Below are 26430 nucleotides of genomic sequence, written 5' to 3' on the forward strand. Positions count from 1 at the left end.
TGTACATTAAACTAATTTCGAATTGCCTTTCCATTGGTTCCAAACAAGTATTTTCGAACACCCTGCATTCAACATACATTTTGTATTAGTAAAGCAGCACGCGTGGCACGCCACGCCAACGCCAAATGGTGGGTGTGGCATAATTCAATAAAATCTGAGTCTAAAGCAGCCCACAGATCCTTCAATTTTCTTTCCTTCCACCACAATTCCCCCACAGGTGGAAGGAAAGAAAAATGCTTGATTCCCCCATCAACACTGGCTATATTGATGGGGGAATCCCTCCCGCAGAGCTACTGTGTTCTGCTACCAGGGAGCCTTCTCTGCCAGCAGAACACAATGATCACTGCTTGAGGCCAAAGCCCTAAAGCCGTCAGCAGTGATCAAATGAAAATAAATCTGACAGGCTAGTTGTACAAGAAATTGACCGATGGATCAGCTTCAGTACACCCAGCCTGCCCATAGATGGGTCGAATCCTGACCGGTCTCTGCTGAACCGGTTGAGATTTGATCCATCTATGGGCAGTGTAACAGACACAAACAAACACTCTTCACAATCAGTTAAAAAAAATGAAACTTCCCATAAAATATGTTTTTTTTTTAGCTTACCCTACAGAAGAACTTCATAAAATAATCATTCACTACTTAACAACCCCTATTCACATCAGAGTCTGCCTTCACTTTAGACAACCCCCTACACTTTAGGAGTTTTCTTTAAATAAAGAGCCCCATTAACATCAGGAGTCTCCCTCTATCCACCTTTACATAAGAGGTCCCCCTTTCACATAGCAATCCCCCCTTACATCAATGTGCCCCATTACACCAGTGGCCACTCTATAATCATAGCCCCCCTTACATCAGAGTCTTTCTTTACAGTAAAGTCTCCCCTAACGTCGTGTCCCACATACATCAATGCTCCATCATACATAACATTCCCCCCCTTACATTAGATTCCATCTTACATCAGTGCTGCCCTTACATCAGAGTCCATCTTACATCAGTGTCCCCCTTTACCTAAATGGGCACATGTTAGGTATGTGGTTGGGTGGGTTGGGGGGGGGGGGGGAGTTTCAGAGCACTCCCCTAGACTCTGAGCTGGCAATGCATAAGCTGTTCAGTATAGTAGTTACCACACAGAACTGACCTATAAGCTGCATCTGCCAGTAACAAGAATAGCTGCAATGTGTGAGAGCATCCATTCCCCTAAGAACCCCTGATCTCCACATACAGTATAGAGGATTCACAATTGACTCCCTACTCATAATGGACCATAGATGGCATATGTTATACAGTAGATCATATTTTAACAATATATATAATATAATATGTTGATGAGCCCAAAAAAAAACATTTAAAACATCTAAAAAAAGCCTGCAGATCCGGCCAATTTCCAGGCCGTTCCGGTAGACAAAGCTGTGAAATGTCTAGAGCAGATTCCCCCACATTTCATTGGCCTCTGACTATGCTGGACTACCAAACTGGCCAATAGAAATATGTCCTGCTCTGTACACACAATTATAAAATCCGTCAAGAACGCAGTGACGTACAAGACGTACGACGAGACGAGAAAAATGAAGTTCGGCTCTTCTGCTCGATTCCGAGCATGGTAAGTATACATTTAATTTAATTTTATTTTTTACAAATTGTATTCAGCCTTTTTGGCAATTTTTTTTTTTTTCTAGGGTGGACCTCCGCTTTAAGGTCTAGTTTACACTTGCTTCAAAACAAGGCTTTGGATACGCTTTGTTAAAGCTCTCTGAACGCCAGTCATAACTCCTGTCACTAAATAAAATGGTTAGCTTACAGTCCTGTTTACACCTTGCTTTTGCTTGGTGCTTCGATAAAGTTTTGGTGGGGCTTCGATGAGGCTTTGGTAAAGCTTTGATGGGGTGTTTTGATGAGCCTTTGATGAGGCTTCGTTGGGGCTTCGATGAGCCTTTGGTAGGGCTTTGATGGGGTTTCGATTATGCTTTGGTAAAGCTTCAATGGGGCTTCGATGAGCCTTTGGTGGGGCTTCAATGAGGATTTGGTGGGGCTTAGATGAGGCTTTCAGTCAGGCTTCAGTGGGGCTTCAAGTGAGCTTTGCCATAGACTTCTATGAAGGCTTTGAAGATGCTTTGAAGCACAACTAAAACTACACGCGGGTATAAGTTTTGAAGTAAAGCCGAAGCAAAGCAAAAGCAAGATGTAAACAGGACTGTAAGCTCCCTATTTTATTTAGTGACAGGAGCTTTGACTGGCGTTCAGAGATCTTTAACAAAGCCTGTCCGAAGCCTTGTTTTGAAGCGTGTAAACTAGCCGGTAATGTGTGTTGAAGTCGAAGGAAGTGTAAATGAGCCCTAATACTATGAAGAAGTGTTAGAGCTTTGCTTGTCAGAACGGATTGGAATCCAACCTTATTGGGGGAACTTGTCAGGTATAAACACCCCTACCGGGCCTGAACTTTATATCTGTAAACTGTTTTTGATTTAATGATGGAGCCATTTTCAAACACTCCTTCAGCTCATAATGTTACCATAAGGATGGAATGTTACGATAATCGGCACTTATCTTCGTCACGAGCAAAGCTCCTCAGATTCCCTCCATATATTGGATATGCTACTATGTTTCTCTCAAATTTTACTCCCTCGTGTTTTTCTCTCTCAAGTTTTTCTCTCTCCTGATGAAGTTGGATCTGATGGATGTAGTTGTACATAAATTTCTTCCTCTCAATCCGTTCTCTTTTCGGGTTTCTCGGCTGTTCCAGGCGGAATCTGACGTTCCTCAAGGCGCTGTCTATCACCATCAGGATGTCGGTGGTTCTTCCCAGGGTCTTTATGTGGCTCTCCGGTGTGTAATTCTCGATGGCGATCACCGTCTCCGCCCCCATTAGTCTGAATCTTTTCTCAACTTCCAGGTAATCTCCTTTGGTTTTGAAGGTGAGGACAATGATGGGAACAATACCTGAAGAAGAGGAACGCAGTGAGCATCTCAAAGAATTCTCCGTAGACAAATGAGCATTTCTAATTAGGCACGGCAGACCTGTGCCTAGGGGTGGTTGTGTATTACTGTGAAATTGCATGTTCATTTGTTCTGTGCAAATGGGGGCAAAACTGAATGTTATTATGCCTCGTACACATGTACGGGTTTCCCGGCGGTAAAAACTTTTTACCGCCGAGAACTTGCTCAGCAGCTTTTTCCCCCTACACACGTCCGGTTTTGCTGGCAGGAAAACTGTCATGAGAGCTTTGGCCAGGAAACCCAAGCGTGTGTATGCTCCACCGCAGTGTTTCCCATAGGAAAACTGCCAGGAAAAAGACAGACGGGAATCCCGTTAGGAAAAAAAGAGAACAGGTTCTAATTTTTTCCACCAGGATTCCCGGCGGTTTTCCCGGCCAAAGGCTGTCATGGCAATGGGAAAACTGGTTGTGTGTAAAGCCTGGTACACACGCTGGGTTTACCCGGCAAGAGACAGAAAACTGCTGGCAGAGCTATCTTGCCGAGTATACCGAGTGTGTGTACGAGGCTTTCAGGTTTCTCGACAAGAAAATTGGCTGTAATCATGGCCTGGTCATGAAGGGGTGTAAATCTTCAAGAGGTCCAATGGTTATAGCCACAACGACTTGCAATACCTATAGTTTAATAGTTATTATTCATTAGTTAGATATGCTTTTGAATTTACAAATTTTTGAATTTACACATTTTTGAATTTACAAATTTACGAATTGCGATTTATAAGGAATGACCCGAAAAATGAAAAAAAAAAAAAAAATGAATGAAATGAAAACAAAACATGAAATTTGTTTGTTTTCATTTCATTCGTTTTTTTTTTTTTTTTCATTTTTCGGGTCATTCCTTATAAATCGCAATTCGTAAATGTGTAAATTCAAAAATGTGTAAATTCAAAAATTTGTAAATTCAAAAATTTGTCAATTCAAAAATTACCTTTCAAGTTTGGCTGTTAGTGAACGTAACGAATACAAATGTATCCAAAGTTACGAATTATCCGAAATAATAAAGGCGGCCTCTAAACAAATGGAATGGAACAAATGAACAATAATAAAAAGTAACATTATTAATTCATTACGTTCCATTCGTTTAGATGCGGCATTTGTTATTTTGGATAATTCGTAACTTCAGATAGTGAACGTAACGAATACGAATTTAACAGCCAAACTTGAAAGGAAATTCCTATACCTATAATTTAATAGTTAGTTATTATTAGTTATTAGTTCAGATTTTAAAATTTACTAATTTTTTTAATTTACGAATTACCGAATTTTCGAATATTAAAATTTACAAATATTCAGAAAAATGTATTAAACAGGTTTTCGTTAATTCGGATATTTCTGAATTTGACTAAATTTGTTAAAAAAACTAATTTGGAACAAAAACGAATGTCTACTGCAGGTGGTTGAATACAGTCATGGCTCCTGTAGCCTGCTGAAGGGACCCCCTCCCCCATGTATTCTAGGCTCCAACTGAAGACTGGGGAGTGGTATGGCCGGGGTCATTTCCTGGAATAGAGGGAGACCACTGAACATTCTTTCTCTGATCTCCCCTCTGCTGCATGAACATAGATGTGATTTGTATTGCATCACTTCTGGGTTCAACTGTAACTGCGCTGCTATCCCGCCTGAAAAACTCCTGCCCAGCTACCTCAATGTAAAATCCGGAGGGATTTCACACTGAGGCGATGCGCTGGTGGGGAGACAAAAAAAATCTCCTGTCAGCAGCATCTTTGGAGCGGTGAGAGGAGCGGCGTGTATACCGCTCCTTCACCGCTCCTTCCCATTGAAAACAATGGGAAACCACGGCAATCACGCCGCAATGCGCCTCTATAGAGGCGCATTGCGGGCGGTATTAACCCTTTATCGGCCGCTAGCGGGGGTTAAAACCGCACCGCTAGCGGCCGATTCCCGCGGCAATCCCGGCGGTCCAATGTGAAAGGGGCCTTAATCTGCACTCCATTAGCTTCAGTAGAAGGCAAGGGAGACATCAGCGGTCAGACCACTCATTTCTCAATAAAGAGAACTTAGTCATTACAGCTATTAGTCACCTATGTGTTAGCAATAAAGTTAATTATAAAAAAAAAAAAAAAAAAAAAGATTAATTAATTAAAAAATAATTATAAAGTAACATCTAAAAAAAATAAAAGAAATACAAAAAACGGACCGTTTCCATCGGATATGTCCGCTGCCGGATTTTGGTCTGATGGTTGTACACACCATCAGACCAAAATCCCAGCGGAAAACATACGCGGTGACGTGTCGCAACGTGGCCGCGCCGTCGCCGTGACGATGACGCGGCGATGTGCGCGACCCTGGAAGGTAAATACTTCCACGCATGCGTCGAATCACTTCGACGCATCCGAGGGATGGCGGTCGGTCGGACAAGTCGGATTTGTCTGACGGACAGGTTTCCAGCGGACAGATTTCTTAGCATGCTAAGAAATTTTTATCCGCTGGAAACTGTCCGATCCGCCGGACAATTGTCCGCTCTGGCCTGCACACGACCGGATCTGTCTGCTGGAACTGGTCCATCGGACCAGTTCCAGCGGATAGATCCGGTCGTGTGTACGGGGCCTAACAGAGGATGGAGGCGGGGGAAGCCGAGAGCTGAGCTGCCGCTCGGCTTCTGCTGCCGGCGTCGCCGGCGACTTGGACAGGTAAGGGTTTGTTTTTTAAAAGTCAGCAGCTGCTGTATTAGTAGCATTCTGATTTAAAAAAAAATACAGGTGAACCCCCGCTTTAACAACCAGCTTTCACTGTTCCCTGATTGGGCAAAGCTTTTCCCAATCAGTGCTTAGAATGCACTGTGCAGCACAAAGTGCATTGTGGGGTGCTCAGTGGGCGAACATCCTGCCAAATTTGGGTGTTCACCGAAGGACAATGTTCAGGCCGAACTTATCCCACCATTGGTGTTTGAATGACAGGTAATGTGGCCAATCGCATGCTGGCCAAAACAGCTGGCAGCTGGCAGGTTAGTAGAATGAACAGCAATTAAAGGGAAAGGGTAATAGAATCTTGACACCAAAATAAGGTCTTCAAACAGGAAATGGGTACCTGTCATTTTTACGCAGTTTTCCATAAATGTTTGCACATCATCTTGTATTTCTTTAGCTGATATTTCTTGTCTGGCACTGGAGAAGAAAAGAAGAACACAATGTCGGTAACAGGAAATCCAATAGTATCCAAGAACAGGAACACACAGGGATGCTGAAGATCATCCAGCAACTAGTGGCTGATGCTGCTGGCTTTAAAGTGGAGTTCCACCCATTTTTTTATGTTTGTCTGTGCTGCATGCTCTAATCTCATAGTGGTCAGAATGGACAATTTTTATTTATTTTGTTGCTTGTAAATACCTTTATTTTGTAATCCTTCATTACTTCCTCCTCCTTATTAGCCTAGGCTATTAAGTCACAAGGCTATTCGCAAGGGTTTCTGGGATAGGCATCATGTATCCCAGTAGTCCTTGCAAATAGCCTATTTGCATAGAGAAGGGGCGGCAACTTCCTCTGACACTCCCGTTGCTATGGAAACCTGACTGAAACCTATTACATCGCTTGTGCAGCACTGAGCATGTGCGAGATCTGCAAGGCTAAAATCCAGGAAGTCATACAGTCTGGCTTCATGATGCCCACACTTAAGATGGCCACGGTCTATTTCTAGATTATAAACGAACTAAATGCTCTAACAACCTAACAAAACGGACCTTAGTTTACAGACTAACTTTACTAGACTACATTAAGCTTGTGTATTACAGGGGTATTTATATTTAAAAAGTGAAATTGTGGGTGGAACTCCCCTTTAAATAGGCCACTGGGCGCCAGAATCTGTCACGCATGGCGCATGCACACTGGCACATGAATCTTTGTGGTAGGTTGTGCCTGTGTGCGCATGCGTATTAGCATTGGTGAATGTCTATGCGCCAATGGTGAATGTCTATGCGCCAATCTACAATTCTGCTGGGCATTAGCACATGTGCCAGTTGTTCTGCGGGGGTGTTCTCTGACAATCACCAACAAATATACCATCAGATCAGCCACCCCATCTGATTCCTTTGCAACCAACCTGCTCCAAGGATGTATCATCTCACACAGGGATCACTTACCTGTACACAAAGATGGGGACAATAAAGTCTGAGAAATTCGGATCCAATTCTGAACTTTCGATGGCCTCCATCATATCGCTGTAATTGTTTTTCCATTCTACACTCTGTCCGATGGGGAAGAAGTTCCCTGGAATTGACAAGGCAAAGGGATTGGAATGCGTCACACCAGAAAGCTGGAGTCCAAAAATACTTATTACATTTAACCACTTGCCAACCGCCGCACACACATATACGTCGGCGGAATGGCACAGGCAGGCAAATGGGCTTACAGGTAAGTCCCTTTGAATTTGCCGCCTTGCGGGCACGCGTGCCCGCCACACGCCGCAAGAGCGTTCCCCGCGAACTCGATGTTCGCCAGCAGCCCGCGATTGTGAGACGGAGTGGCAGAACAGGGGAGATGCCTATGTAAACAAGGCATTTCCCTGTTCTGCCTAGCAACATGATAGGGATCTACTGCTCCCTGTCATCGGGAGCAGTGATCTCTGTCATGTCAGTGGTAGCCCATCCCCCTACAGCTAGAATCACACCCTAGGACACACTTAACCCCTTGATCGCCCCCTAGTGGTTAACCCCTTCCCTGCTAGTATCATTTATACAATAATCAGTGTATTTTTATAGCACTGATCACTGTATAAATGACAATGGTCCCAATATAGAGAAAAACAAAATCCCCGTATGGTGGACTTTTAAGGCACAGATTTCTTGAAGCATGTATAGCGTAATAATAATTTATTCAATGTTTTTCTTATAAGAAAAAATTGTATAAAACACATGTATATATATATAAATACATAACATTGTAAAAATGCTTGAGAAAAGTTATCAACATCACCATAATGCTTTTAGAATTTGTTTGAAAAAAATCTTGCCACCGACGCGTTTCGGAATATATCAGTATTTCCTTCTTCAAGGGTATAGTTAAGCAAGAATATTATGTAATATACACCAAGTTGGTGTGACCCTTCTAAGTAAAAGCATTTAAGAGCAAAGTGTGCTCTCAATTCTCCACCAGAGGCCCAAGAGGTGGCATACCCCTGGGGGAGCGTAGATAGTCTGGTACAATTCCCCCACCGCACATATAATCCCAGAAAGGGGCGAGCCAGGGAACCCACGGGGGTCAAACAATTGCAAGCGACCCTGCGAGTATTGTGCAATGTCACACAAAGTGGGGGCGGATTAGCCTGCCGTGGAACCACGCATTCGCCAATGCTAGGGAAAAGTTGTGACCGTTCACTCCAGTATCCAACACTGAACTGATGAAATGGTCCCAAAATAGCTTCAAAAGCTTCCGATGTGTCCGCCATAATGTCGCAGTCACGATAAAAAAAAAACGCTGATCGCCGCCATTACTAATAAAAAAAATGATTAATAAAAATGCCATAAAACTATTCCCTATTTTGTAGACACTATTAGCCAGATTCAGAGAGATTGGCGCATCTTTAGTTAGGCGTAGCGCATCTCATATGCGCTACGCCGACGTAACATTGAGAGGCAAGTACTGTATTCACAAAGCACTTGCTCCCATATGTACGCCGGCGTAACGTAAATGGTCCGGCGTAATCCCGCGTAATTTAAAGTAGCAAGGCAGATGGTTCCTGTAAGGACTGCGCAGGCGCAATCCTTGCCGACGGAAATCTCCGAACCTCGGCCGGCATCCAGGGCGACGTGGAATTTGAGGAAAGTGGCCAGTCGGCCTCACGTCCTCGCTTCACTCGGCCTCCTGGCTCTTTTTTTAACATCCTCCAATCCACAGGGATGTTAAGGAATGAGCCTGGATGCCGGCCCAGGTTCGGAGATTTCCGTCGGCAAGGGTGTCGCTAAAAAGCTGAAAAAACACCTATTTTTGTGTTTGTTGGCTGACAATTCTTTGCCGTTTGTATGCAATACAAGTTCCTGGCCAACGCCCTTCGGACAAAAGTCCTACGCTTTGTCTGCAGAAAATCCGATCGTGTGTACGAGGCTTATGTGTCCATGCACACATAAGGCCCATACGCACGATCAGACTTTTTGACAACCACGGTCCGACGGATGTGTTTGATCGCACAATCCGACCGTCTCCATCGGACAATTGTTTTCGGTTTTTCAACAGACAAATGTTCGCTGTGCATGCTCTCAAACTTTCCGGCAACAAGTGTCCGATGGAGCAAAATCTGATCATGTGTATACAAGTCCATCGGACTAAAGTACAAACACGCATGCTCAGAACCAATGCTAAACATCAGACAACAATAGCAGAAGTTGCCCAAAAGGTGGCGGTAAAGAACTGAAAAACCACGCCATTTGGTGAATGTTGGCTGAAAATGTTGTGCCGTCTGTATGCAGAACAAGTTCGCGGCCAACGCCCTTCGGACAACAATCCATGGAAAAGTCTGATGGAAGTCCGATCGTGTGTACGAGGCTTTAGGGTCTTTTATGGAGTGACCAACACAAAGCTAAGAGACATCATCTGGATTTATTTTTGGCCATATCTATTATTACCGTATTTATCGGCGTACACCGCGCACTTTTTCCCCTTAAAAACAGGGGAAAATCATGGGTGCGTGTTATACGCCGACCTGCACTGTCTCTGAGTGCCGCGGCCAACATATACCGAGCGCAGTACACTCGGCTAGGCTCGGCTCCGCTCGCGGTCATGCCCTGTGCCGCCTCCTAGCCTTTATCTGAGAGGAGCCGAGCGTGCCCGAACCTAGCCGAGTGTACTGCGCTCGGTATATGTCGGCGGTGGCGCTCAGAGACAGCGCGGGAGAAGCGGGGAGGACACCACCAATGTCGGCGGCGGCGCTCAGAGACAGCGCGGGAGAAGCAGGGAGGACACCACCAATGTCGGCGGCGGCGCTCAGAGACAGCGCGGGAGAAGCGGGAAGGACATCACCAAGGCCCCGAGTGTACGGGAGAAGTGGGGAGCACACCACCAGGGCCCCGAGTGTATGGGAGAAGCGGGGAGGACACCACCAAGGCCCCGAGTGTATGGGAGAAGCGGGGAGGACACCACCAGGGCCCCGAGTGTATGGGAGAAGCGGGGAGGACACCACCAGGGCCCCGAGTGTATGGGAGAAGCGGGGAGGACACCACCAGGGCCCCGAGTGTATGGGAGAAGTGGGGAGCACACCACCAAGGCCCCGAGTGCACGGGAGAAGCAGGGAGGACACCACCAAGGCCGCAGATGGACGCCGGACCGGACAAGGCCGCCGATGGACGCCGGGCAAGACACCGACGAGGGGCATTCAAACTGTAAGTAATTCATTTTTTCCCCTGAAATTTCCCTTCTAGACTTGGGGTGCGCGCTATACGCCGGTGCGCGCTATACCCAGATAAATACGTTTCATTTTTGGGCTAGCCTCCCAATCCTGTATGCCTTTGAAGCTCTCAGAATGTTACTCACCCAGCTGGGCATACACTTCAGCTCTTTGAAAACCGTTCATACTGCTGCAGCCTCGGTTGTCTACCACGGTGATCACATCGGTAAGCGGATAGGCGTTTCTCACCATGGTCAGTCCATGGTCGGTTTCTCGGGCCTCGGCGTGTTCTTCTAAGCTCTCGCCTTTTTCCAGGACGTACTTACAGGAGTTAACGAAGGAAGATTTCCCATGACCTGTGTAGCCAAACAGCTGTAGTAGGACCCTGGTGTAACCCTGACTGCCCAGATCTCCGTCTTCCAGGCTGAAGTCCCTGATGTTGACCCCGAGCTGTCTAATGTCCATCGCTGAGAATTCTTACTTTTTTTATAATTTTTTTTGCTTTTTCCCCCCTTATCTTTCTCAGTATTTTGTTTCTATTTTCTGTTCAGTTGCAGCGTAGCAAAAGCTCAAAGTTACTTTCACTTTCAGTGCAGACGAGAAAAAATAGGAGGGAGTTTACAGGAAGGGAGGATATTTCCCGCACACACAATAAACAATTTAAAAAAAGTTTAATTAAATACAAAAAGTATTTTTATTTATTTTTTCTTAATACCTTCATCTGTAACTTTTTGTAGCTTGTCTACTTTTTACAATGTTTCCTGTGTAAACATTTCCGGGTAGCTGAGCCACTCCCCAACAGACACGATACATAGTAACCCCTCACATACCAGAATGATCTTTGGAAAGAGACTTTTTTTTCTGCACTTCCTACACACAAATATTATTAGAGACGCATTTCGCAATTGTCACAATCTCACAACATTTTTATTTGCTTTTGTTTATGTTTTAAACATCAACAGATTGACATTTCATTTACTCATTGTCATTTTTTTAGTACTTTTTTTTTTTTTACCTTATTTCCACCCTTTACTGTATCGTAGTGCTGCTAATCTCCTGTAGTTCCCAGGGCCGCCATCAGAAATTATGGGGCCCCTTACACAGCTTCAGGCGTGCATACTTCACAACCGTCCCGCATTTCGCCTGACTGTCCCCCGATTTGCGCGGTCCTGCGAGCAGTGCTATTGTCCTGCGATTTCCCCCCAGCGAGTACTGTGATTCGTGGTAAATCCCGCGTTCCCGCAATTTGCGCTAAATCCCGCGATTGGCGACAAACCCCCCCCGCTCAACAACTCCGATCCACGGAATTCCCCCCCCCCCCCGCTCAACAACTTCATTTGGGGGGGGTATGCTCATTTGTCCCTCATTCTGAAGTAGAGAACCAGAAGCCCCCCTTCTGGTTCTCTACTCCAGGGGGCCCACGCCCATACCTCCCAGACATCCCTCTCTGACCCTCCACATAGCTCAGATCTGGCTCCAAAGATAAGTGGTACACAACAGGTGTAAGGACTGTGGACCTTTAAAACAACCTTTATCTCTGGATTTGGAGAACCATCAGAACGAAGTGAAGGAGGTCCCAAGCATAGCAGAGGAGTCGTGGAAGATCCCAGAGCCGTGGGAGGCTAACTACTTGCACTTTACCCCTGTGCAGGGGTTAGTGCCTCTGGTGAGTGGGGACCCAGGAGGGGGAGCACCGCGACCACTGCGTGGAATTTCCACTACTGCATATTTGAGCACCCACCTTTATAGGTGCACCTTTGCAAGCACGGACTTTACCACCCCTTGGATGGGCTTTTTCTATGTGACTTTGCATCTATATATTTTTCTCTGAAGAAAGCTATTTTACTGCACACATTGATTGGACTATTTCTTTATTATTACTATGAGCATCATTTTTTTTTTTTTTTTTTATGAATGTTAGTATTTACACATAGGAGGTTTGCACAGGCTATCTGACAGTCTGTCAGTGGCAGCACAGTTTGCTTTATTTGTTTATATTACACCTGTATTTGTTTTGGTTCATCCATGTATGCCAGCACTTAGATACTGCCACTACATTTATTACCTAGCTGGGACATGATTTTGTCTCCATAAATTATGCTGGTTATTTGATCACTACACTTATAATACGCACCCCTTAGGGTCACTGTTCACAACTACGGCTTGGCACAGTCTATAGGTAGGGCAGCGCCAACACCCCATCCTATTTTCATTTTACTCTTGTTATCCCCTATGGGGATTCGTTTTTGGGGGGCTGCAGCCTGACATTTCAATTTTAATTTTATTTTAGAATTTTATACATAAATTCTACTGGATACTCTTTTGGATTTTACTGGATATTTGTTATAGTACCCCATTTCCCCCAGCGTATTATTCCACTGTCATTTGCACTAGCCCTGGTGGGCCCTAAGCGCGGAATACTTTCTTCTTTTTAGTGAAATTTAAAGGAAGCCATTTCAGTAGAGGAGAGGAGCCGGTACACCTGTACAAGACTGAAGGGGGAGGCCAGAGGTCATAGTCATAATTAATCTATATACTGTATATAGTACTGCGGTCAGGGCCGCCATCAGGGGGGTACAGGCAGTACACCTGTAAGGGGCCCGAAGGTCCCCAGGGGCCCGGATGGCAGCCCTCTTTAAAAAAAAAAATGTTTTTTTGTTTTTTTTTAGGGGTCCAGAGGTTCCCAGGGGCCTGGAGGCCCACAGGGCCCCAGATGGCAGCCCCCATTTTTTTATTTTTTATAAAAAATATATATATTTATTTTTTTTAATATATTTCTGTTTAATTTTTTATTAAAAGGGACAATTTTATTTTTTAGAGGTCCGGAGGTCTCCAGGGGCCCGGATGGCAACCCATCCCTTTTTTTATTTATTTTTTATAAAAAAAATATATATTTTTTTTTTAATATATTTGTATTTTATTTTTTATTTAAAGGGCCAATTTTTTTTTTTTTAAGGGGTCCGGAGGTCCCCAGGGGCCCGGAGATTTCCAGGGCCCCGGATGACAACCCCCTTTTTTTTATAAAAACAATCTTTTTTATATATATATATATATATATATATATATATATATATATATATATATATATATATATATATATATTATTTTTTTTTTTATATATTTTTTTTTATTAAAGGGCCCCCCTTTTTTTATATATATATTTCTTTATTTCTTTTTTTGTAAAGGCCCCCCCCGCTTCTCATTCTCAATTTCAGGTGGCAACACCCCCCCCCCCCCCCCGGTTCTCTGCTGAAGCTGTGTAAGGGGCCCCATAATTCCTGATGGCTGCCCTGCACTGCGGGGTCATCATGCGGTCAACTAAGAAAAGTCCGACCTCACAAACCTGATAGCCATTGGCTTCTATAGAACCGGAATTCCTCCCAGCAGGCTTTGCTTCTAGCAGCCACCCAATGAAAAATGACCAACAGGCAGAAATCTCTCACATAAAATGTCATTTTTTATTTCTCGCAATATATATTTATAGTTTTTTTTTTTATTTTATATTAAATCTCAATCATTTTCATTATTATTTGACAATTTATATAAATATATATATATATGTTCTCAGTACAGGAAATCAGAACATTAACAATCAGGAGGACCATTACAATGTAAACATGACCGGCACTTAAAAAATTGTTGGTTAAAAAAAAGAAAATACCATGTTGTCAAAAATACCCCTCTTGTATCTTTTCACAGAAACATAAAAAAAGTCAAAATTTTAAAAAGTAAAAAAAAAAGAAAAAAAAGAAGAAGAAGAAGAAGTAGTCATCCCAGAGGAGAACTTTGTCACTGTGCGGCGAGGACGGCGTCTCTGCTGCGCAGGAGGGTGGCCTGCTTGTCCATGAGTTTACTGAACAGTCCGTCTTTGTTTTTCAGCAGCTGCTCGTGTTTACCGCACTCCACCACCCGGCCCTGGTCGATGACCGCCACCGCGTCCGCGTTCTGGATGGTGGAGAGGCGGTGGGCGATGATCAGGACCGTCCGTCCTTCCATCAGCCGGTCCAGAGCTTCCTGAACCAGGAATTCGTTTTCTGCATCCAATGCGCTGGAAATCAATAAAAAAATTTAATGTAAAAAAAAAAAAACACATTGATACAATTTTTTTTTTAATAGAGGATTTACTTCTCCTTCACCTTGGGAACACCCAAAAGCCAATAATACGAAAACACAGAGTCAGAAACTGCGACAGGGAGATCTCCACTTTCCAACAATGAATGTATTGACAGCGAATGGAAAAGAGCCCACCAGACTCTATACCTGGAATGTCACTTTTGGGTGACCTTCTTGAGAACGGTGATGGACTACATGGCACACGGCCTCCCTCTAACTGGCAGCGTATTCCATACAGGAATGGCTCAGAGAAAGCTCCTGACACTCAAATAGAGCATGTTCTTCTCACCATGGGTGACTCTAGTCTTGGATCCAATGATACTGTAGTCCTAATTTTAGCACTACAATGAATTATGGAGGTATAAAACGCCCCTTCCCCCTGTGATATCATTAGCCCGATAAGGCACACATATACAGGGGCGTAGAAAAGGGGGGGCCAGGGGGATTCAACCCCCCCCCAGAGTGACTGTGGTGCCGACAGCCATGCTGGGCACCCAAAGCAGGGGCTGCTCCTGCAGCCTGTCAGCTAGGAGTGAGGGATGATGCTTCTCCCCTGTTCCAGCCACTTGACCCAGCCAAAAGGAAGACTTCCATTAATATGAACTGCCCTGGTTTGGCAAGCGTGACCTACTAAGGGGGGAGGAGGAGGAGGAGGAGGAGGAGGAGGAGGAGGAGGGGGGGGGAGTGAACTCTACTGGAAGAGGAGGAGGGGGGGGGAGGAGGAGGAGGGGGGGAGGTGAACTCTACTGGGGGAGGAGGGGGGGGAGGTGAACGGGAACTCTACTGGGGGGAGGTGAACGGGAACTCTACTGGGGGGAGGTGAACGGGAACTCTACTGGGGGGAGGGGGGGAGGTGAACTCTACTTGGGGTGGAATGGGGGAGATATTTACCTGGGAGGAGGGGGATATGCACTGGAGGAGGAGGAAAAGAAATGTGACATGCCATTATTAGGAAGTTGGACACTGCAGTACTATTAGGCAGGCCAATGGCTGAGTGCGCTGATCGGAAGCCGGATGGCTGCTGGTTTTCAAGCATGCTCGCCCGACAAAAACTTTTGTTGGACTGGGTGCCATACGGCCTGTATGTACGACGCTTCAGGCTGTTTTAATTTTTAATCCTTTTTTTTTATTTTCTTTTACACTTTTAGACCATGTCTGGCTGGGACACAAAGCTGAGAACGGATTATTACCTCGTTGCTTCATCCAGGAGGAGAATTCTGGGATCCTGTGGAGGAGAAGAATACAGAGTTATAGTACACATTAGGGGAAATAATAACATTACCCTGAAAATAAGTGAGGAGTTCAACACACTTCAGTGAATAGGAGTAAAGTTTGGGTGTCCAATCAGTGGCATCTTAATAGCATCATGGGCCCCTGGGCAAAGAAATGCTCTGGGGCCCCTACAATGATGACAGTGCAGGTAAACCGACATCAAGTAGGTAAGAGGCAGACTGCCTTCTCCAATTCATGCCTGGCGTAAGTTTTACAGTGGGCCCAATGCAACTCCTACCCCCAAACAAACAGCTTGAGGTTCTCTCCAAATTGTTTTTATTAGGGAAACCCCAAAAAAATAAACACACACACACACACACGTGGTTCCTTTGATGCATACCAGGCAATTCAGGTCTGGTATGATTTTTTGGGGGGATCCAATGAACAAAAAAAAAAAAAAAATCTTGGAGTCCTCTCCAAATGGACTTTATTGGGGAACCCCCACAAAAAAAAAAAAAAAAAGAAGAGGTTTCTTCTTTAATCCAATGCCCTTAAGGTCTGGCATTAATTTTTGGGGGGAACCAATGCAAACACCCCAAAAACAAACCAAAGGTTGAGGTACTCTCCAAATGGATTTTATCAGAGACCCCACACACCAAAAATAAAAAATAAAAAAAATAATCAAAACTCCTCTAATGCATACCAGGCCCTTCAGGTCTGGTATGAATTTTTGGGGAACCCAATGCAAAATGCACCCCCTCCAAAAACCATACCAGACCCTTATGCAGCCAGGCATGCCAGGAAGGGGGTGAGACGTGTGTGCTTCTCTCCTTGACCACATGAACCATAAATAAATAAAATGTAATTATATATATATATATATATATATATATATATATATATATATATATATATATATATATATATATATATATATATATATATATATATATATACACACATACACACACACACACACACACATACAAACAAACAAACACACTGCATTGGTACAAGCCAAAACCAGGTTTCCATGCAATAAAGACAATACATGGAGCTCAGCTTTAAGAATGTCCCCTTAGGCATCCAGGTGTTTATAGGTGAACAGGTATGGAGGTATGGGTAACCACCATAGGTGTGCGCAGCCTATTGCATTAGGGTGTGCACCGCAAAGCTCAAACACACACTACCGATCACTCACGACCTTCATTCAGAAAGGGAGGGGGCCAGTAAATAACATATTTATCAGCCCCTCCCGCCCCCCACTCATTCTAAAACATCCCCACAGCAACAGCCAGCGGGAGAGGAGAGGAGGGAAGTCAGAAGCGCTGTGGGGAGAAGGGGGGGGAAGCCAGGGTAGTAGGGGGAATTTGTGCTGCACAGGGTGATTAGGGTGTGCCTGGGCACACCTGGCACACCCTGTGTGCACGCCTATGGTAACCACAATAAGGCTGCATTCACACTGTAACGCGGCGTATTTCAGCGTATTTTGCCGCGACAAATTGCGGCGTATTTAACCCGCGATTTGCTGCGACAAAACGGGTCTTTTTTTTTTTTACAACACATTGTTGTCTATGGCCGAACGCCAATGCCGCCTGAAAAAAAGGGTCCGGGACTTTTTTTCAGGCGTACGGCGTTTGGCGTGAGATGTGAACCATCTCCGGGCGACAAAACGCCTAGATGTGAATGGAGCCTAAAAGTCAACCAATGGTAAGAGCGACAGTGTAGTCCTACTTTGATCCTTTCCTCCAGTCCACAGCATGGGAAGAATAGAATATGAAGTTGTATTGAACTGTACCATTGTCATAATAACACAATGGGATCTAGAAACTGTTGAAGAACAGCGCCTCCTAGGGATCAAACACAGACTGTAGTGCATTTTAGTTTACCTTAAGAAGTGCTCGGGCGATGGCTATTCGTTGTTTCTGACCACCTACAAAATTGAAGAAAACACAGAGGAGGTTCAGGAGAACGGTTCAGGAAATCATAATATCTCTGTGTATAGAAATTAAAGAAGATTTAAAGCCATTTTTCATTTAGATTGAGATGTTGGGCGATTTCACTTCTTGCTTTTCAACAGAAAACTCTCCAATGTGAGGGAAATCCCCCTCTTAGACAGACTGAAACAATTGCTTTCATTTCAATGAATGTTGTGCTGGGGACAACTGTATACATGACAGAGGCTCTAACCCTTCCCTACTCCATTCAAAATAAAAATAAATTTGGTTAGAGATATGTTTTAAGCCGGTGGTTCTCAATCTTTGAGACCAGGGCCTGGTAAAAAACATTCCATGTTCCAACTGTAAAAAAAAAAAAAAAAAAAATGTTCTCAAGCAATAAAATAATGGGACTGCAAACCATGTATTGAAATGCTGGAAGGGGATGGGGCTGAGTGTCACTGTGGGAGGATGGGGGGGGGGGTTAGATTATGTGGCGTGGGTTAGGAGACTCTGGAGCAACCTGGGAGGTCATGGCCTGGCAGTTGACCACAAACTGGTGGATGAGGCTGGGGGGCTATTGTGGGAGGTTAGGTGGCACTATGGAGGTTGAGGGCTCGATGGGAGGCTGGGGGACACTATATGAGCTGGAAGGCACGGAGGGAGGTTAAGTAATCTGCAGCAGACTGGAGTCCTGGCAGAGGGGAGGTTATGGCCTGGCAGTTGACCACAAATTGATGGATGAGGCTGGGGGGGTTATTGTGGGAGGTTAGGTGGCACTATGGAGGCTGAGGGCTCGATGGGAGGCTGGGGGACACTATATGAGCTGGAAGGCACGGAGGGAGGTTAAGTAATCTTCAGCAGGCTGGAGGCCTGGGAGAAAGGAGGTCATGGCACGGGAGTGGGTTACAAACTGGTGGATGAGGCTGGGGGGTTATTGCGAGAGGTTAGGTGGCACTATAGAGGCCGAGGGCTCTATGGGAGGCTGGGGGGGGGGTACTATAGTAACTGGAAGGCACTGACTGAGGGAGGTTAAGTAACCTGCAGCAGGCTGGAGGCCTGGGAGAAAGGAGGTCATGGCCCAGTAGTGGGCCACAGGCTGGTGGCTGAGAACCACTGAACTGGTGGCTGAGAACCACCAGCTATGCTTAGGCTTTTTACAGGCTACAGAATCATCTCACTGCACAAAAATCTTGTAAGATAATATAAAGCCGACAACTAAATATGGAAGAATGTGTTTGCAGGGCAATTGCTTGAGTTTTGTTATGACAGGGTCTCTTTACAAAGCAAGTCACAAATCTACCTGACAGCAGGACGCCCTTCTCTCCAACCACCGTATCAAAGCCTTTCGGAAAGTTTTCCACGAAGCTCAAAGCATTGGCGATGTCGGCGACCCGCCGGATCTCCTCCTGGGTGACGGAGGCCGGGTCTTCTGCCCCATATGCAATGTTCTCCGAGATGGAGCAAGAAAAGAGGACCGGTTCCTGCAGCAAGAATATAGGAAGATTGTTATTGTTACTTATGTGTTGGCCAAACATTGATTAGCAAAAGGACCCGATGGGCTTAAAGGAATTGTAAAGGTAATTTTTTTTCCTATATAGCCGCCTTTACCTCAGTGCAGTCCTCCTGCACTTACCTCATCCTTCCATTTTGCTTTTAAATGTCCTTATTTCTTTTGAGAAATCCTCACTTCCTGTTCTTCGGTCTGTAACTCCACACAGTAATGCGAGGCTTTCTCCCTGGTGTGGAGTGACGTGCTCGCCCCCTCCCTTGGACAACAGGAGAGTCAGGACACTCTCTACGTTGCAGATAGAGAAAGGAGCTGTGTGTTAGTGGGCGTCCTGACTCTCATGTAGTCCAAGGGAGGGGGCGAGCACGACACTCCACACCAGGGAAAAGGCCTCGCATTACTATGTGGAGTTACAGACAGAAGAACAGGAAGTGAGGATTTCTCAGAAGAAATAAGGACATTTAAAAGCAAAATGGAAGGATGAGGTAAGTGAAGGAGGACTGCACTAAGGTAAAGGAAGATATTTAGGAAAAATAATGTTTTACCTTTACAACCCCTTTAATTTGGGAATCCTGTTTTGTTGTAATGAGATTGTTACAAAAAATAAAATCAGGTTACCTAGGGTAACAGGCACTTTATTGTAAGTATACTTTGATATTCTCAATTATGACATAATAACCTGATCAGCAAGGAAATAACGTGAGGTAGAAGAGTAGGATAGAGTAGAGCCAAGTTCCTCCTGGACTTGTTCCGGCATTTTTATACAACTGCTATGCAGAGCAATGTACCAGCCAAATGACAAAGCCTCCATTGTGGGATTATGGGAAGGGAGACATTGGATAATCCGGTGAAAACCGGGCCCCAGAGGCGGTTGCTACATTTATTCTCTGTGCTGGTTAAGGAAGTGCAGAGTGATTTTGCAAAAATTGAAAAAATTACCAAAATTGCCTTTAACCACTTAACCCCCGGACCATATTGCTGCCCAAAGACCAGAGCACTTTTTGCGAATCGGGACTGCGCCGCTTTAACTGACGTGCGACGTGGCTCCCAAACAAAATTGGCATCCTTTTTTTCCCACAAATAGAGCTTTCTTTTGGTGGTATTTGATCACCTCTGCGGTTTTTATTTTTTGCGCTATAAACAAAAATAGAGCGAAAATTTTGAAAAAAAAAGAATATTTTTTTCTTTTTGCTATAATAAATATCCCCCAAAAATATATTAAAAAACATTTTTTTTCCTCAGTTTGGGCCGATACGTATTCTTCTACCTATTTTTGGTAAAAAAAAAAAAAAAAAAAAAATCGCAATAAAGTGTTTATCGATTGGTTTGCGCAAAATTTATAGCATTTACAAAATAGGGGATAGTTTTATTGCATTTTTTTTTTTTTTTTTTTTTTTTTACTACTATTGGCGACGATCAGCGATTTTTTTTCGTGACTGCGACATTATGGCGGACACTTCGGACAATTTTGACACATTTTTGGGACCATTGTCATTTTCACAGCAAAAAATGCATTTAAATTGCATTGTTTATTGTGAAAATGACAGTTGCAGTTTGGGAGTTAACCACAGGGGGCGCTGAACGTGTTAGGGTTCACCTAGTGTGTGTTTACAACTGTAGGGGGGTGTGGCTGTAGGAGTGACGTCATCGATCGAGTCTCCCTATAAAGGGGATGACTCGATCGATACGCCGCCACAGTGAAGCACGGGGAAGCCGTGTTTACTTACGGCTCTCCCCGTGCTTCAGCCTCGGGGAGTGATCGCGACGGAGCGGCTATAAACAAATAGCCGCGCCGTCGTCCCGGATCGCTCCCAGAGGTAAGCCGCCCGCAGCGGAGGGGGTCCCGATCGGACCCCCGACCCGCGGAAAGGCGGGGATGTATATATACGCCCATCTGCCTGTCCGTGCCATTTTGCGGACGTAAATAGTCGTGCGGCGGGCGTTAAGTGGTTAAGGAAGTGCAGAGTGATTTTGCAAAAATTGAAAAATTACCAAAATTGCCTTTAACCACTTCAGCCCCGGACCATTTGGCTGCCTAAAGACCAGAGCACTCTTTACAATTTGGCACTGCGATGCTTTAACTGGCAATGTTGTACCCAAACAAAATTTTCGGAATTTTTTTCCCACAAATAGAGCTTTCTTTTGATGGCCTCTTCGATTTTTATTTTTTGTGATATAAATGGAAAAAGACCGTAATAAAAAAAATATATTTTCTACTTTATATTATAAGAAAAATCCAATAAACTAGATTTTAGTCCTACATTTAGGCCAAAGTGTATTCAGTCACATGTCATTGGTAACAAAAATGTAATTTAGCGTATATTTATTGGTTTGCGCAAAAGTTATAGCGTCTACAAACTGGGGTACATTTTCTGGAATTTACGCAGCTTTTAGTTTAGGACTGCCCATCTAATTTCTTGAGGTGCTAAAATGGCAGGGCAGTACAAACCCCCCCACCCCCCCAAAATGACCCCATTTTGGAAAGTAAACACCCCAAGGAAATTGCTGAGAGGCATGTTGAGCCCATTGGATTTTTTATCCCAAGTGATTTAAAAAATTACAAAAATAAATAACATTTTTACAAAAAGTTGTCACTAAATGATATATCATATACATGCCATGGTTATATGTGGAATTACACCCCGAAATACATTCTGCTGCTTCTCCCGAGTACGGGGATACCACATGTGCGGGACGTTTTGGGAGCCTAGCCGCGTACGGGGCCCCGAAAACCAATCACCACCTTCAGGATTTCTAAAGGGCGCAAATTTTTGATTTCACTCCTCACTACCTATCACAGTTTTGAAGGTCTTAAAATGCCAAGATGGCACACAACACCCCCATTTTGGAAAGTAGACACCCCAAGCCATTTGCTGAGAGGCATGGAGAGTATTTTGCAGCTCTCATTTGTTTTTGAAAAAGAAAAAAAAAAAAATGCATATTTTTTTTTTCCCTTTCTTTAATTTTCAAAACTTTGTGACAAAAAGTGAGATCTGCAAAATACTCAACATAACTCTCAGCAAATAGGTTGAAACTGGCCTCAAGAGCCTCTTCCCGATTGGCCGGGAGAAGAATCAGTGTCAATTCACTCACCATTGTCACACAACTGGGTGTGCTCGGGGCGCAGAGCCCATCCTGTTTCAAAGCCTATTGGAGCCTCTGGCTCTAATCACATGCTTTAAACAAACAAACATACAAACATTGGAATCCATGCGTCTGGCACCCTGCATGTAGATTAGGGGGCCGGATTCATGGATAGCTAGGCGGTGCCACTAATGGAGTAACCGTCACTGGGGTGGATTCAGGTAGGGGCGCGCAATGAAACGGCGGCGCAGCGTATCGTATTTACGCTATGCCGCCATAACATACAGGAGAAAGTGCTGTATTCACGAAGCATCCCCACTGCCGCCGACTGGTTAATACAAGCGGGGAACATTACAGCTTTCATTTGAATAGCTGTAATGATTTGCGCCGCGCATAGACACTCCCCTTGCTCGGGTGAACTGTCCAATCCCGAGCAAGGGGGAGTGTCTATACGCAGCGCGGCGCAAATCATTACAGCTATTCAAATGAAAGCTGTAATGTTCCCTGCGCGTATTAACCAGTCGGCGGCAGCGGGATGCAGGTAAGGGGGCGCTAGCGTATCGTATTTACGCTATGCCGCCGTAACATACAGGAGAAAGTGCTGTATTCACGAAGTGCGGAGCACTGTATTGCTCCGTAAGTTGCGGCGGCGTAGCGTAGCGTAAATGGGGCCGGTGTAAGCGCACGCAATTCAAATGTGGAAGGGGGGGGCGTGTTTTATGTAAATGTATGATGACTTGACGTGATTGACGGTTTTTACGGACGGCGCATCCGTCCTTGTACATATCCCAGTGTGCATTGCTTCCTTGTACGGCGCAACGACGTATTGGTTTTGACGTGAACGTAAATTACGTCCAGCCCTATTCACGAACGACTTACGCAAACGATGTAAATAATTCAAATTTCGAAGCGGGAACGACGTCCACACTTAACATTGGCTGCGCCTCCTAATAGCAGGAGCAACGTTACGCAGAAAAAGCCTTAACGCAAACGACGTAAAAAACGAACGCCGGGTGCACGTACGTTTGTGAATCGGCGTACCTAGGAAATTAGCATATTCTATGCCGACAACGGAAGCGCCCCTAGCGGCCAACATAATATTGCACACAATTATACGCCGCCGTATTCAAGTTACGTTGGCGGAAGAAGCCTATTTTTTAGACGTATCTGCCTTGGAGAATCGGCGTAACGATACGCCGTCGCAGATTTGAAATTACGGTGGCGTATCTGGAGATACGCCGCCGTAACAGTTACCTGAATCTTCCCCACTGATTGCAACATCGATTTCGCTCTTTATGAACCAGACACCATGGGGGGTTATTTACGAAAGGCAAATCCAATTGCATTACAAGTACAAACTACAAGTACAAAGTGCACTTGGAAGTGCAGCCGCTGTAGATCGGAGGGGGACATGCAAGGAAAATAAAAAAACAGCATTTTAGCTTGCACATGATTGGATGATAAAATCAGCAGAGCTTCCCCTCATTTCAGATCTACCCCTCAGATTTACAGCGACTGCACTTCCAAGAGCACTTTGCACTTGTAGTGCAAAGTGGATTTGCCTTTCGTAAATAACCCCCATAGTTCTGAAACATGTAGCGAAATCCTTCCGTGCAGTTCCTGGTTATGGCCACTAGCTGTCCTCGCTGCAAAGTCGTCTCCTTCTTGCCGACTACAACGTGAGAACGTTTTCAGTTCCTCCTTCTGCACTCACGTTGTTTCCTTTCACAGTCATATGACCGTCACCAGTCTCCGTCTTCTGGAAATACCAGGCGTGTCTAAAACGTTTGGGGATTGGTATAAAAAAAATTCCCAAAAAAAACCAGAAGATACAAATTGCTTTTATTGGCCTTCAAAATTATCGCCATCCTTCACTTTTGGCAACATTCATAAAGCTTCTGGAAACAGCAAAGGCCTCTTTAGGAATAAATCACAGAACCGTTGTCACGCATTCATGGATTGTCGCCACATCTGCGAAACCTTCGCCTTTCATGACGCTCTTCAGGCAGGGAAACGTAAAAGTCCACAAGTGCCAGATCAGGAGAGAACGGTGGATGAACGAGAACAAGTCCGCCGCACAGAGCCAAGAATTGGACCACACAGATTGCACAGGCACGTAATTGTGAAGCAACATTCACTGACCAGTCCTGTGCAACCCTGTCCGAACACGGCGGAGGAGTCAGGGCAACCATTTCATAACTTCCTCGTGGAATGCATCGTTCATGGTTTGACCCGCAGGAATAAATTCCTTATGGATAATACCATCGTCGTCGGAGGCGGCCATCAACATTGTCTTGACCTTGGCCTTTTGCAGGCGACTCTTTTGGGTCTCGGGAAAGAAGTGAACGCCTTTCAAGGATTGCCACTTTGATTCCGGATTGACCTCGGAGCACCAAGTCTCATGCCCCTGTGACGATGGTTCTCAGAAAGGTCACACATGGCAATGAAATCTCCCGAGGTTTCCACCAGTTTTGCCTTCTGTTCGCCTGTCAGCTTGTGCGGCACAAACTGGGAACAGATCTTCTGCTTACCCAAATCTTTGCAGGTGATGGTGGGCACCGTGTCCTTGGTAATGCCCAATTCCTCCGCCGACCATCGTAGAGTCAGTCGCCGATCTTGTGTCAGCCTTTGTCACACTCGCTCGATCAGGTCTGGTGTTCTGCTTGTCAACGGCCGACCCAAACATGGCGCATCCTCAGTCGTTTCCTTCCCATTGCAAAAGCATTAGAACCAGTCAAACACATTTCCTGCTCACAACTTCCGTCCTGTACACCTGTACCAACATTTCATGCAGTGGCGGTGCGTCCATAATGGGCGCTGCCCCCTCTCTCCCGGCACTGCTCTATCACCATAGATAGATAGATTCATGCATTGCATGAATCCATTTATGGTCGCGACTGACACCCCCTATTCAGGTGTCCGGACCCTTTTTGGGCACCGGAATTACAGCGGTGGGGGTATTTTTTGAAAGCATCCGATTAGAGCTGTAGGATCCAATAGGCACCCAAAAAGGTAAACAGCGGGCGCCATGTTGGGCGCTCGCTGTTCACTCAGTTTTGTGTTAGAGGAACAAGGGAATTCGCTTTGCCGTCACTGAACCGCCTCTCAGCCAATCAGGTGCTTGGGTCTGTTACCTGTCACCTGATTGGCTGAAACACTAGGCGCTGTGATTGGACGCCTGATAGAGAGGATGGAATAAGACATCGAGGAACGTGCAGGACCCCGCCGATGACCTGGTGCGAGACAGGCAAGTGCCTAGCGATGCACAGTGGCGGCAATTGATGGGGCACAGTGGCAGCAATTGATGGGGCACAGTGGCAGCAATTTATTTTTTTTGTTCCAGTTTGTTTGCCCCCCCCCCCCCCAAAAAAAAATTTGAGCACCAGCCGCCATCCCTCTACCACAGGTTTCCCCAATTTATAGCAGAATTGAATGTTCACTCGTTGCTCCATTGCACTGTGACCCGACCTCACACTGACTACATTTGCAGCAGGTTTATCCTGACGCTCACGTGCAATCCACACTAGGTGCCGCTTCTCGACATGTCCCTGGATAGCCATGTGCATGCGCAGCTACCTGGCCCATGTTGCTGTTGAGATATGGAACTATTCGCTGTACTTTTTAGACACACCTTATAGAAGTGATAGGTCTCACCTGGCTGACTGTCCCAATCTTGGAGCGTAACCAGAGCGGATTCAAGTGGCGCACATCACGACCGTCAATGTGGATAGTACCTAGAAAAAAAATAGATAAAGTTGTATGATGTAGACACACATAGGGTTCAAGAAAGAAGCTGGCCTTCTCTCCTCTCCATCTCCTTTCAGTGGTACCAGCCCTGGTTCTTTGGATACAACATTACATAGAACCTCAGACCAGGCACCATTGAGTTAAGATAAAAAACCTTTTACCTCTAGAAACACTTTAATGACTTCTCAGTAAGGTATAAAACCTTTTAATAGTGGCTTCCTCCCCAGCGCCCCCTAAATACCCACTTGATCTCGGTCCAGCGCTATGCACGTCTGCAGCAGCTCCTCTCTCTTCTCCCGCCTCTGATAAGCCTGGCTGAGAGCAGAGGGAGTCATTGGCTCCCGATACTGTCAGTCAAAACCTGCAGCATAAAGGGCGGGGCTGAGCCGGGCTGTGTGTCTGAACAGACGCAAGCAGCCCGACTCAGAATGGAGCATGCATGAGTGCCCCCTTGGGAAGCAGCTTCCTATGGGGGACACTCGGCAGAGGGGAGGAGCCAGAA

General features: G+C 45.3%; 2 protein-coding genes across 2 annotated transcripts in view; both read right to left on the minus strand.

Moving 5' to 3' along the window:
* Positions 1-1796: 1796 nt before the first annotated feature.
* On the minus strand, positions 1797-10918 carry LOC120942930. Its single transcript, XM_040355894.1, has 4 exons — positions 10472-10918; positions 7090-7216; positions 6042-6118; positions 1797-2940 (listed from the first exon to the last, which is right to left on the minus strand). Exons 1-4 carry the CDS (start codon positions 10788-10790, stop codon positions 2528-2530), a joined length of 936 nt encoding a protein of 311 aa, XP_040211828.1. The 5' UTR covers positions 10791-10918; the 3' UTR covers positions 1797-2527.
* A 2906-nt stretch (positions 10919-13824) lies between these two features.
* ABCB10 (ATP binding cassette subfamily B member 10) overlaps positions 13825-26430 on the minus strand; it is a 46871-nt gene continuing 34265 nt past the window's right edge. Inside the window, exons 9-13 of the mRNA XM_040355893.1 lie at positions 25836-25915; positions 18891-19071; positions 17540-17583; positions 15629-15663; positions 13825-14373 (exon numbers count right to left, since the gene is read on the minus strand). Of these exons, the coding sequence (XP_040211827.1) occupies positions 14115-14373; positions 15629-15663; positions 17540-17583; positions 18891-19071; positions 25836-25915 (599 nt within the window). The 3' untranslated portion in view covers positions 13825-14114. The remainder of the gene's footprint in view (positions 14374-15628; positions 15664-17539; positions 17584-18890; positions 19072-25835; positions 25916-26430) is intronic.

Source organism: Rana temporaria, chromosome 6 (genome assembly GCF_905171775.1).
Source record: "Rana temporaria chromosome 6, aRanTem1.1, whole genome shotgun sequence".
Lineage (NCBI taxonomy): Eukaryota > Metazoa > Chordata > Amphibia > Anura > Ranidae > Rana > Rana temporaria.